Source organism: Botrytis cinerea, chromosome 11, assembly GCF_000143535.2.
Source record: "Botrytis cinerea B05.10 chromosome 11, complete sequence".
NCBI lineage: Eukaryota > Fungi > Ascomycota > Leotiomycetes > Helotiales > Sclerotiniaceae > Botrytis > Botrytis cinerea.
The window spans coordinates 363,221-376,636 of NC_037320.1; the positions used below are offsets into that span (position 1 = coordinate 363,221).

Here is a 13,416-nt window from a genome sequence, read left to right on the forward strand (position 1 = left end):
TCACTCTCACTCTCACTCTCACTCTCACTCTCACTCTCACCCTCACTCACCCCTTCCAAGTACAGATAGATATCACTCTGTACTATGAATTTCAATAAATAGTAAATATATCCCTCAATCCTCAATCCTCGCAACGAGCACGGAGTGCAGACACACCAGTACACTCGGTCCGTACGTATCATTCATTACAGTGGATTTCCACAAACTGGCCGACAGACCCACCCACTAGTCCGAGAATGAACCCCCTTTATATGGGTTTTATCCGTGTTCTAACTTATCTATTTTTCTAATTCTCCGTTCAGAATTCCAAGTATATATATAATATTCATATGATATAGACTTACTTGTGAGAATAATCACACCTATGCTATGTACCCACTCATATAGATATAGAATTTTTAAGGATCTCATATCATGTATATTCATATAGATATAGATTGAAAGATCTAGAATTCTCCACCTGGTTACTCTTAATAACCTATCTCATGTTTTTGAGCACTCGATGATTAATTGATATAAATACATATTGAGACACGATGAGGATGAGATGAATAGCGAGCGAGTGGGAAAAAGTAATAGGATTTGTTTTCTTTTATATATCATATTATTGTTATTCTGATACGAAATCGCTTTACTGAAATGAGAATGAAGGTAGTATATAAATTCCTTCAACTATTTATTATTTATATATATATATCTCTACAAATCATGATTATGTACCTCTTCATCTCTTACACGATGATAGATAGATATAATAAATGAATTAAAAGAAGAGTATAAGTTCAGTGCCCTACTTTTGAACCACCCCTCTTTTGGGCCACCCTTTTACACCAAAATTAGCCATTTTGATATATTGATATTTTTATTAAAATTAAATATATTTTAATAAAATTTTATATAAATGATCTTTATATAAATATTAATCAATTTTAGAAGTTTTAGATTTTCTATAATTCTTTTAATTGAAATTTAAAATATTGAAATATTGATTTTCGAATTTGTATAGGAATCACATATAAATTTAAAAATTTATTAAAAATAATAATAACTTTTCAACAAAAATAATTAAAAATATATTATAAAATTTTATAATAGATTTCAAATATTTTTAATAATAAGATTTAAAAAAATAATATAAAAATAAATGAATATCGATTTATAAAGAAATCACTGATTTTTAATCCCTATAAATTTTAAATTTTCAAACAAAATCTTAATATAGATTGATAAAATTTTAAAACTTAAATTTCTATATATAATTATATATAATAATATAATTAAATTTTGTAGTTTATTTTTAATAATTTTTATTGAAAAGTTATTAATGTTTTTAATAAAATTTCAAATTTATATATAATTCCCATATAAATTCGAAAATCAATATTTCAATTATTTATATTTTATTACAAAAAATTACTAAAAATCTGAAAATCTCAAAATTAACTTATATTTATATAAATAATTTATGATTTCAATTTCAGTTAATAATATTAATAAATAAAGAAATTAAAAATCATGATTTTCGTTATTTTTGATGTGAAAAATGGCCCAAAAGAGGGGTGGCTCAAAAGTAGGGCACTGAACTTAATTCCCTACTTATATATCTTACTCTATCTTCTTACTTTCTTTCTCTTCTTACACTCCTCCGAGAACGAGAATGAAGATGGGAAAAAATGAAAATGTCAAGGTACGGATAAAGACTTATATTTTACCATAAGGGTAGAAGAGCTATAGAAGAGTGAGGCCCTACTTATAGGAAGTAGGGCACGCTAGTAGTCCGTACCTAAGGCACAAAAGTAACTACAGAACATGTAGTTGGCGCCGTGACAGAAAAAGAGGAGAGGAAACTCGAAAACAAATATATATACCTCCTCATCCCCATCATCATCCTCATCTACTTCTACTTCCTCTCAAAATCTAAAATCTATACATTAGTAAAATCTACAATAGGAAAGTAGTAAAGAGAGCACGCAAAAGCATCTCAAAATTCCACAGTATTAGATATCAAGTCAAAGAAAATATGAGATTTCTATTCAAACTCTATATAATAACATCTCGATCTCTATTAAGATATTATATCACTCTATTTCTTCTCGCTTCTTAATATCCGATCTAAGCTTTGTTTTCTCTCGCTTTTTTCTCTCTCCTCCTCGTGAGTTGGGTTTCAATAGGTGTATAAATGTATGCGTATATATATATATATAAATGTGATTTGATTGAACTAGATTGATATATAAATTTATAAGAAAGCTATTAGTATGAATTTAAATACTAGTAAGATGATATCAAATTGAATACTCAAATCAAATCCAAGAAGAAATCATCAATGTGATATTAAATCAAAGGCTTCTCAAACTTCTAGACATCTAGCTCGCTATCTATTTTCTAATTATAACGACTAGTAATCTAGAATTCAGATTCAGATTCAGATTCCAATTCCAATTCTAACTTTGATTCAAATTCAAACCCTATTAAAAAGAAATACAAGTAATTCTTCTCAAAGTCTATCTATAAAGTAGATAATATAACATCTCAGATCTATATGTTTTCCTACTAACAAAGATCTATCATCAAGATTTCTAGGAATATCTATATCTATATCTATATTTATATTACAGACTTGTACGTGTATTTCACTACGAGTTTCATCCTTTAAATATACTCTATTCTATACAAGAATAAATTAGATAAATATCCAGACTAGAATCTCGAGTCGTCATGTCACTATAATGAAAATATACAAATATGTATAAGTTATCCCATCTTTACAACTTCTCTATCTATTAACATGGTGATGGATTGAGGAAGAAACTTTTAGGGATAGGTGGGCAAGCAAAGCGAGAGATGAGACTTTTTTCTTGTCGTGCTTGATAAGTCTTGATGAAAGGTTATGGGAAAGCTTGAGCGGGGAGGAAAAGTATTGAGGAGAGTGAAGAGGAAGTTTATGAATAGTTTCTTCTCTTGTACATGTTCGTCTTCGCGTAATTAATTACTCACCCCTCGTTCCTCATCTATAACATATAATACTCACTCAAACCCCTCTCACTCTCTGATTTCTTATCTCTCATCCTCTTATGTTCTATCTCTCCCTCTTCCTTATACCTCATAACTCAGATATCTAATTCTCTTCTCTTCCCTTCTCTTCTCTACTCTACTCTGGTTTCGATATCTTTCCACATTAAAATAAATACTAAATATTTTCACTCAAGTTATAACATCTCATCATCTACACGTACAATTTCTCCATTTCCTCAGTATACGTCAACTCTTTCTCGAAAACGAATTTCCCCTTTTTACATAAACAATTACCATCCAACCCTATTTTTATTCTCGCCATCTTTCCTCTGTCTTGTAATCTATTTATACTTCGAGTTCCAATTTCAATCTTTCAATACACTCACCTCTTTCCCCTTCTCCAATCGATCCCTCGCGTAATTACCTATTCATTACTCAGAAGAATAGAGAAGAATAGAGAATATACCTCTCATCTCCGAAACCTAACACAATCGATCCTCTAATCTCCATCCTAGGCTGATTGATATCTATTATCAAAATTATACTATTTGTTTTACTCATTATCGATTCTTTATCTCAATAAGCTTGTAGTTCTTTAATTATCCACTCTCCCCTCTCTATTATTCAAATCCAAATCCAAATCTGCATTTAAATTTCCAAGCCAGCATCTTCTACCTCTCACCACTAGCAATCTCAAATCATTCACCCTTCTCACTCACTCTCTTTTATCTATATCTCCTCTTCCACCTCTTCCTTTCCTTTCTATACCATACCATATACATCCACACCCTTTTCAACTCTCCAACTCTCCAACTCTCCATACCCATCCCCATCCCCAAGCTTTCCATGCACCAAAATCCACTTAATCCATTCCCTCATATCTCACATCCCAATTCAAACCCATTCACCTCCGCCTCCGCCTCCGCCTGCACCTTTCCATCTATTCTTTCTTTCCCTTTTTAATATTCTATTCCATTCTTTCCTCTCCACCCCATCAAAACCCCTACACCAAAACTACACTCACCCCCTTCTCTATTTGACACTCCTCTTCTCTCCCTTCTATCCCTCTCTCTAAACCGTAAACCACAAACCCTCATCCCCAAATCTCATCCACCTCCCCAACTAAAAACCATCACTCTCCCAAGTCCCAGAAATATTTCATTTTTCTTCTACCATATCCACCCTATTCATAATATCTCATTCAATTTCCAAAATCCAATTTAACTCAATCCAACCCTATAGCTCAATTTTATAATCCATATATCAATCCACACATCAATCCATACATAAATCCCATCCCATCCCTCTCCACCTCACCCCTCTATCCGTCATAAAATTCCCCATTAATATCAAATATCAAATACTAGCCGTCGGGGAAAACGAATTTTTCAGACCGTGGATTCGCAGAATTCTTTTCTTTTCTTCTTTTTTTCTTTTTTTCAAGATATATAACATTTTCTTTTTATTTCTTTAATCTTTATGGGGGCCAGCCCCCAAGCCCCCGATCCTCGCTACGCTCGAGATTTAATAATAATAATAATAATAATAATAATAATAATAATAATAATAATAATAATAATAATAATAATAATAATAATAATAATAATAATAATAATAATAATAATAATAATAATAATAATAGTTAATGAACTTTACTAATCTCTTACTTCTAGTTTATATAAAGATATTAGAAATGTAATTAAACTTTAAAATCTTAAAATCATATAATTCCCTTTTCTTTTCTAATTCTCTTCTTTTATTCTCTTCTCTCATTTTCTTCTTTTATTCTCTTTCTAATTCTCTCTTTTATTCTCTTCTTTTATTCTCTTCTTTTATTCTCTTCTTTTATTCTCTTCTTTTATTTTCTTCTTTTATTCTCTTCTTTTATTTTCTTCTTTTATTCTCTTCTTTTATTCTCTTCTTTTATTCTCTTCTTTTATTTTCTTCTTTTATTCTCTTCTTTTATTTTCTTCTTTTATTCTCTTTCTAATTCTCTTCTTTTATTCTCTTTTTAATTCTCTTTTCAATTCTTTTCTCTTATTCTCTTCTTTTATTTTCTTTCTAATTCTCTCTTTTATTCTCTTCTTTTATTCTCTTCTTTTATTCTCTTCTTTTATTTTCTTCTTTTATTCTCTTCTTTTATTCTCTTCTTTTATTCTCTTTCTAATTCTCTTCTTTTATTCTCTTTTTAATTCTCTTTTCAATTCTTTTCTCTTATTCTCTTCTTTTATTTTCTTTCTAATTCTCTTTTTTAAACTTTTCTATAAATTCCAATTCAAATTCTAATATTGAAAAACGTTTAAAACAATTATACCTCAAATATTATATATTTACTTACTAATACATCTTTAAATCCATCTTTATCAATCGATTCTTTCAATTCAATTAATTAATTCTATTACTATTATAAAACTTACCCTAAAACCAATTAAATTATTAAAAAGCTTTTAATGACTTTAATTTCATTACTTCTTTTTCAATCGAATTTTCTTTCCTTTTAAAATTATATACTAGATTGAAATAGTTTCGTGTAATTTTTCCCCCTATTCGGTCAGAAAAACTAAATTTCAATTAATAGAAAGTTTGGTATATTACTTATAATCAATCAAAAAGGATTTTATAATTACACATTATGAAAATGACCTAGTTATAAAGATAATTCTGCCTATTTAATATAATACAAATCGGTCTTTATTAATTCTGCAATCACAATACAAAATACCATTCCCATATATATCCATTTCCTCTTCCCTCTTCCCTCTTCCCCTACTCTTTTATAAAAAATTTCTCATCTACTTTCCTCTTTTTTATATTTCAATTTACACTTAAAGTTCTATTCCCCAATCTCACTTATTTGCTCTCTTCCTTATTCATTTTCTTTTTAAATCCATATCCTCATCTCATTCTATTCATCTACTTCCCTCCTTTCTTTCTTCCTTTCTTTTCTCCTTAAATCCATATTCTCATCCTATCCCATCCCATCCCATCCGTCCCATCCATCCCACCCCTTTCCATTCACACACACACACCCCCCTCATCCTTCTCCACCCCCTCACAAAACTCTTTAAAATCACAAACCAATTCATCACATCACTATACATTATATCTATATAATCAAACTTTCCCTCTAAAATTCCCAAATTCCCAATTCCCAATTCCCCACTCCATATATAAACCAATCAATCTCCTAAATCTGCATTTCCCTCCTACTCCTCTTCCTCTTCCTCCCCTCCACCCCTCTCTTTCCACTCTATTTCCCCAATTCAAGATTCAAAAATCATTTATCAATATCAAATCTGACAATCAATCCCCAATCCCCAATCCCCAATCCTAAAACCTCAAATCCCCAATCTCAATCTCAAATCCGATCTCCATCCCCATCCTCATCTCCATTCCCACCCCTCCATAATCCAACATCCAAAATCCAAAATCCATAATCCATTTTCATCTCTTCCAATTCCCTCAAAACATTATATTTACTTCCCCTACTTCCAAATTTCCCTACTCTCATCCATTCAATTCAATCCAATCCAATCCAAGCAATCTAATCTGATCTGATCTGATCTATCCACTAACTAGTTAACTACTCACCTCATCTCACCTCATAGCCCAGACAAGCTAGTTAGCTAGACATATATATATATCTATATCTAGCTATAAACTTATGACTTACTAACCCCACCAGACCAGACCAGACCAGACCAGACCAAGCGAAAAGTACCCCACCACGACACAACTTCAAGAATCAAAGAGAAGTAAATTTACAGATCCAGATTAATACATATTTTTTCACCTCCCTCGATATGAGGAAAGATTAATTATTGCACATCACACATCACACTATACACCACATACCACACACCAAAAATCAACCGGTTCAAAAAAAAGACACAGCCAAAAAAAAATAGGAGTGAAAAGTATTGATTCCTATCAGAACATCCTCAACTAATGCCTAACTAGTATACATATCTACTAGCCAGTCTACAGCTTCTAGACGACTCTGATGACCTCCGAAAAAATCTCATGATAGCAAAGCGTAGCATGCCAGCTAGCTAGCTCAATAAATATCACGTCATGTGTTGTAAAGCCATGATTGGCGAGAGAGAGAAGATAATCATGGTAACCACCTAGTACCATATCCGAACCCATCCATCCATCCCTCCATCCATATCCCACGCAAAAAAATTCATCAATTCCCTAAGTGATAAAAAGAAGCAAGAAAAGCAAAATCCATCCATAATCACGCACGCCATCAATGCTCTATTCGAACAACAAGTGTAGTCTACGAGTAGTGCAGAAAGGGAGGGGTAAGTGGAAAGTGTAGTGTGGGGAAACTACAATTCTTCTCCTTCTTTACCGGCCTTCTTACTCTTCTTCTTGGGTTGTGGTGCTCCTTCTTTCTTGCAGTGAACGACGAGTCGAGTCCACGATTCATCTTTATCCCATTCGAATCCTGCGAGGACTGGAGTTTCTAATTCATCATCGGCCTGATGGTGAAGATTGTTAGTATGTTGATGAGAGGATGGCATATGAAGAGTATGAGGTGGGGATGAGATGATAGAGGGGGATGAGATGATGGAGAGGTATAAGATGATGGAGGGGGTGTGAAGAATGCAAAGGGGTCACATACCTTCTTACGGAATTGCTTGTAAATAGCATCTACTGCATCTTTAATCGTAACTCCCTTCATATTTCTCGCAGTGACTTCCAATCCCAGTGGGAAATGTAAATCAATCTTCTTGACTGGTGGTGTAGTGAGAGATTTCTTCAGGAAACTCTTTTCCGGATCCTCAAGAGTCATGGGTGACTTATTTATACGCCTACGTGACAACCAGATCATCAGCCATGATTCAGAAAGAAGAATGTAGATATGATTGATGAGGTGGGGCAAAGAGTACATACCAGTTCAGCTTTTGAGTTTCTTTCGCAATCTCTAGTTCCTTTCCCTCCTTCTCTGTTTGGGGTGTCAGCATGTTTACAGTGTATCAAGCAAGACTGTATATCGTATATCACGCAAGGCAGAGTGTGAGATCCATGAACAGAAACATCACCCAAGAGAAGACATACCCAAGTCATTAATATTCCATACTCCAGGAGCACTAGAGCTTGTTCTCCGATGACCAATGGTCTTCTTTTCCTCAGTAGGACTACTTGATAATCCTTGAACCGCAGAATCAACCTTGGTTAAAGGGATTGGGTCAGCATCTTTACCAGCATTTGCTGTATTGATGGGTTGAGTTGCTGTCTCGGCAGACATGATGGGAAGGTGGTTTGTTTGTTTGTTTTACTTGGTGGAGTAAAAGTGTAGCTGATACGATATCTCACGATCTTGATCGAGAGACAAAGACAATGTTGGGATGTTTGGGATCAAATAACTCGGAAAGTTACTTGGAAGTTGGATGTGGTGAAGAGAGACTTTCTTGGATGGATCGCTTGATGATCGAGAAAGATGAAGTGATGGATTCAGGTACGAACAAGTTGATGTAGAGATGGGAATGTGAATGGGTTGAAAGTGTGCGTGAGATCTGATTTTGAATTTGATGGTGAATGAAGAACAAAGGAGGGGGGAGGAAGGGGGAGGTCATTCGATTTTGCAAATGAGGGGAAATAGACAAGATGTCACACCACAGACAGGTGATTGGTTCTGGATATCCGAATCAAAAGAGGTAATAATTATAATTATAATTATAATTATATTTAGAAATTAACTCAAAGAGAATTCCTGGCACCTCGGATATGATTTAGGTATCTTGTTAATTTCTATTTGTCAAGATGGCTCTTGATACTTTTATCACTCCAATCACACTTCAATTGACATTCAATTGACGTTTGAATCATTCTTCCCGTCACACGTAGAATCATACCTCACTCAGATCACACTCAAATCACACTCAAATCATACTCCACAATATACCTCACCTCATACCTCACTCGCATCACACCTCACTTCATCCATCAATCCACACATCCATTCATCCCAAACATCAATTAAATACGCACAATCAATCCTCTGAGGACTCCATTCCATATCAATTCCTCCCCTCAAAATGTCCACACGTCAATCCATGCCCCATGCAGTATCATAAGGTTCCAAATCTCACACCCAAAGAAGTCTAGTCTGCTCAAGTGCTCCCTTGTCCGGCAAAGCGAAGTTCCGACCCTCTACCCTCAAAACCGGGGAAGTGGGTCATACCCCAGGTTTCGCCCATGGCATCTGCTGACTCTTATCACGTCATGTATGTTTTGGCACATCAGTTCATGTCTTGGTCGTGTGGTGGTGATGGACTTTCTCGATCCTGCAGTCGCTCGATGGGAATGGGAAGGAGAAGAAAAGGGCCTCTGTGAGTAGGAATTGAGGATATACGTGATTCAATGGGAAAGAAGAGAACGGCATCGTCGATAGATTAGATTGATTGCAGGACAGGAAAGGACATGAGGCATCCATGGAGTCGAATTGAGTCGAATTGAGTTGAATCCAATCCAATCCAATCCCATCCAATCCAGTCCAGTCCAGTCCAATCCAAGCTCAAACCCAAATACAAATCACAATCACTCCATCAATTACCTTTGGTCAAAAGAGGGGTTGTACAATCATTCGATTGGTCTCTTCCGTGAGGGGTAAAATGACACTAGAGAGGTAGGTACGTAGGTATCATGTCCATCCATCCTTATTAGCCCATCACTCTCACCACAGCACCACACCACATACATACATACATACAACACAACACAACACACCACACCACACCACACCACACCACACCACCCCATCCATCAATTCCACATCTAGAGATCCAACCTCAGGAAAACATTCCACATTCCACATTCCATCCATCCATTCATTCATCCATTCATTCATTCATTCTTCCATTCTTCTCCTCATTCGTATTTAAACTTTCTCTCCATCCCAGCCAGTCCTGCTTCACCAAGTAACCTAGCATGATAAGGTAACACGCGCCCCCGCAGGTAAAACCAGAAGTCGATCTATTCTCGTGCTAATCTAGTTATAGAAATCAACGCAACGCAACGCAACGCAATACAATGCATGGAATGTCAATTGAGGCATTTATTTTGTTTTGTTTCGTTTCTTGTTCATGGGAGATGATGATGATGATGATGATGATGATGATGACGATGAAAGTATAATCACCTCAGGGATTGAGGACAGGAGGGAGAGGAGGTAATGTAGCTAGATATGTGCGATTGACCAAGTATATCGATCGATATCGTGCATATCAATAATGTCCACTTATCTATCCATCTCAGTCTCTCCCTTGATCCTAAACAAAAGCAAAAACATACAACAGATCAAATCAAATCAAATCAAATCATGATAATCCCCTCTCTCCCTCTCTCTCTACTACGAACAACCCAACCACTACCTACACCATCTATTCATTCCCCTTCCCCTCTTCTCCCCCCTCCCTCTCAAACTCACACCTCCTCCCCACCCCAACTTCTCAATTACCAGTACTAGATACTCAAAAATCACAAGATTTTCATTAACTATACTTATATATCCATACTTATATACATACATACATACATATATACATACCCACCTACACACATACACATACACCTATTTATATCAAGTATATACTCAGACAACCTTATTATCTATTAATCGATCGATCAATAGATCAATTGATATCATATCATATTATTACACTATATTACATTATGCTATAATATACAACACTATATTCATCACATACCTATATAGTTATCGAAACAATACATTTAATAAACATTACATAGGTACAGAATAGTTAATTATACATACTCACACACAATTAAATCTCCATCTCCATCTCCATCTCCATCTCCACCCAAACCATCCAAAACCATCCTATAACATAACACAACACAACACAACACAACACAAAATAATTTCAAACCTAAAAATAACTTATAATATAATATAATATAATATATATCCATGCCTATCCCTCCCCCTCCTCAAAACTCCATTTCCGAATCTTCCGATCCGAGCGAGTGATTGGATACAATACAAATACAAAACAATAAAACACAATTATAAATAATAATAAAAAAAAAAAAAAAAAATAATAAAAAAACGAAAAAAATAGTTATCTATTGCAATAGGCAATAGACCACGAATAGGAACAAAAATGATCTATTGAGATTTTATCGATTCAGAATCGGAATCAGTATAGGTACAGGATAGGTATATGAGATGAGGTGAGGTGAGGTGAGGTGACGTAACGTGATGTGAGATGAGATGAGATGATATGAAATGAGGGGATATCAAATGACAGGAATGATAATATATTATTAGATCGGTTTCATATCACGAGATTTAGAGTCTAGGTAGACTGTGTTGGTTCTGTAGAACTGGTGTTGTTATCTAGATGGAATGGGATGGTTTTGAGGATGATTTTGTTTGGCTGAGTGAGGAGTGAGAGAGGGAGTGATGATATGGTATGGATCGTATGATATAATGATATGATATGATGATGATATGATAATAAGTAATAACATGATATTGGTATATTCATAACTCATAACAAAACGCACATAAAAATGTCTTGAAATCCACCAACACCTATTTACCCCTCACGCTTAAGTATAATGTGGCAATGCCCCTTCATTAATTTCCTTCTTTGCTCCCTCACCACCAACACTCTTTCCAATATCAAGAACACCCTCAATCTCCCCCGAAACCAAATGACTAATTCTCTTGACTCCATCTGGAATCTTAAAATGAGCCGGCAATGGAGTCCAGCTCTCTTCATTATAATTTTCCTGAACCTTTCTACATTGTTTCAATCCCCACTCCGTAACCCCCACCATCAAACAACTCTCAAACATAAACGCCATACTTCCCTCTCCAACCTTGGCCGGTTTGAGTGGGGCATTCGACGCTTTATCGTGAGTACCTGCGTCAGGTCCATGAGCTGACATGATATTGTGTAGAGAAGCGCCTGCGGGTTGGAAACCTCCTCCCGTCTTGGCATCATATTCGCCGCCGATGAGACCCATGAATTCGGACATGGTGTTACGATGATACCAAGGGGGTCGGAAAGTATCTTCGCCTACGAGCCAGCGTGGAGGAAAGATGACGAAATCCGCAATCGCGGTACCGACATGATCGGAGGGAGCAGTGAGCACAGTAAAGATACTGGGATCGGGATGATCGAATGATATACTGCCGATGGTGTTGAATCGACCGAGATCATATTTGTAGGGGTAGTAGAGTCCATGCCAAGCTACAACGTCAAATGGTGTGTGTGTTTGAGTAGCTTCGAAGAGATGTCCGTTGAATTTTGACAAGATCTTAAATTCGCCATTGGTGTTTTGTTCAAAATTAGCAACGGGAGCTTGGAAATCCCTCGCATTGGCCAAACAGTTGGAACCAATTGGTCCCAATTCTGGAAGCTGGAAATGCCCCGAATATAATTCCAAGATGTATCCTCGAACAGGCCCTTCTGGAAGTTCAACTCGATATCGAATTCCTCGCGGAATAACGCAAATTTCATTTGGTCGAACGAGTAGATTCCCGAGCTCGGTCTGGATGTCTAGAACTCCATGTTGTGCTACGATCAAGAAGTCTCCATCGGCACTGTAAAATGCTTGGTTCTTGTCCATACTCTTTCCCGCAGCGAAAATAAAGATTCCAATTCCATGTTTCAATGTTGGATCGCCGGCTCCAGCTACTAGTTTTAGACTGTGTACCCAATCCACCGTCTCATCCAAATCGAATGGATCCCACCTCAATTGATTTGGTATCTGATGTAATTTGTTTCCTTCTGGATTTGTGTTGTAGGAAGCGGCTTCGCGAGGAGTGAAAGGTTGATGTGATGCTGCTGGTAGAATTCGGTAGAGCCACGATTGTTGATTTTCGTGTCGTGGTGCTGTGAATGCTGTACCGGACAGCTTTTCGGCATACAGACCATAAGGAGGCTTTTGGGGAGAATTGGCTCCTATGGGAAGAGCACCGGCGACAGCTTCGGATCTGCAAAAGTGTTAAATAAGAAATGAAGGGGCTGTGAACAAAAGCTTACTCGTGATATGAGCCGAAACCATTTTGATATTTATACTTCTCCGGTGTATTAAACTTCGTAACAGGCATTTTGAAATATCGAGTGATGATGTATGGAATTATGTCAACGCACCAAATTGCTTGATAGGGTTGAGAAGACGTGAGAAATATTAAATTTGAAATTGACTTTGCGAAATCCCTCAGGAATATTTATCCATCTCGCACTTCATTCATGGACGGCTATACCGCCCACGACGAAGTTATTTTCCCCGCGTACAACCGGTCGGATATTGGAGATCGGGACCCTTCACCATATCATCTCATTCCGCATGCGGGGGTGGATGTGAACAGACAAGATTAGTCATCGCATCTCATCATTTTCTTCAACGGAATTT

The 13,416-nt window shown here is 35.9% G+C and overlaps 2 protein-coding genes across 2 annotated transcripts, besides 1 other annotated feature; both read right to left on the bottom strand.

Annotated features, from left to right (window-relative positions):
* Positions 1 to 6,926: 6,926 nt before the first annotated feature.
* On the bottom strand, positions 6,927 to 8,540 carry BCIN_11g01040 (hypothetical protein). The gene is made up of 4 exons (XM_024695814.1): positions 8,083 to 8,540; positions 7,918 to 7,969; positions 7,646 to 7,835; positions 6,927 to 7,502 (listed from the first exon to the last, which is right to left on the bottom strand). Exons 1-4 carry the CDS (start codon positions 8,270 to 8,272, stop codon positions 7,350 to 7,352), a joined length of 585 nt encoding a protein of 194 aa, XP_024551608.1. The 5' UTR covers positions 8,273 to 8,540; the 3' UTR covers positions 6,927 to 7,349.
* Positions 8,541 to 11,519: 2,979 nt separating this feature from the next.
* Positions 11,520 to 13,154, bottom strand: BCIN_11g01050 (hypothetical protein). The gene is made up of 2 exons (XM_024695815.1): positions 13,044 to 13,154; positions 11,520 to 12,994 (listed from the first exon to the last, which is right to left on the bottom strand). The coding sequence occupies exons 1-2, from the start codon at positions 13,109 to 13,111 to the stop codon at positions 11,602 to 11,604; spliced, it is 1,461 nt and encodes a 486-aa protein (XP_024551609.1). The 5' UTR covers positions 13,112 to 13,154; the 3' UTR covers positions 11,520 to 11,601.
* Positions 13,040 to 13,111: a sequence feature (Short protein (BCIN_11g01050, ATZ54767.1) was converted to a misc_feature.).
* Positions 13,155 to 13,416: the final 262 nt, after the last annotated feature.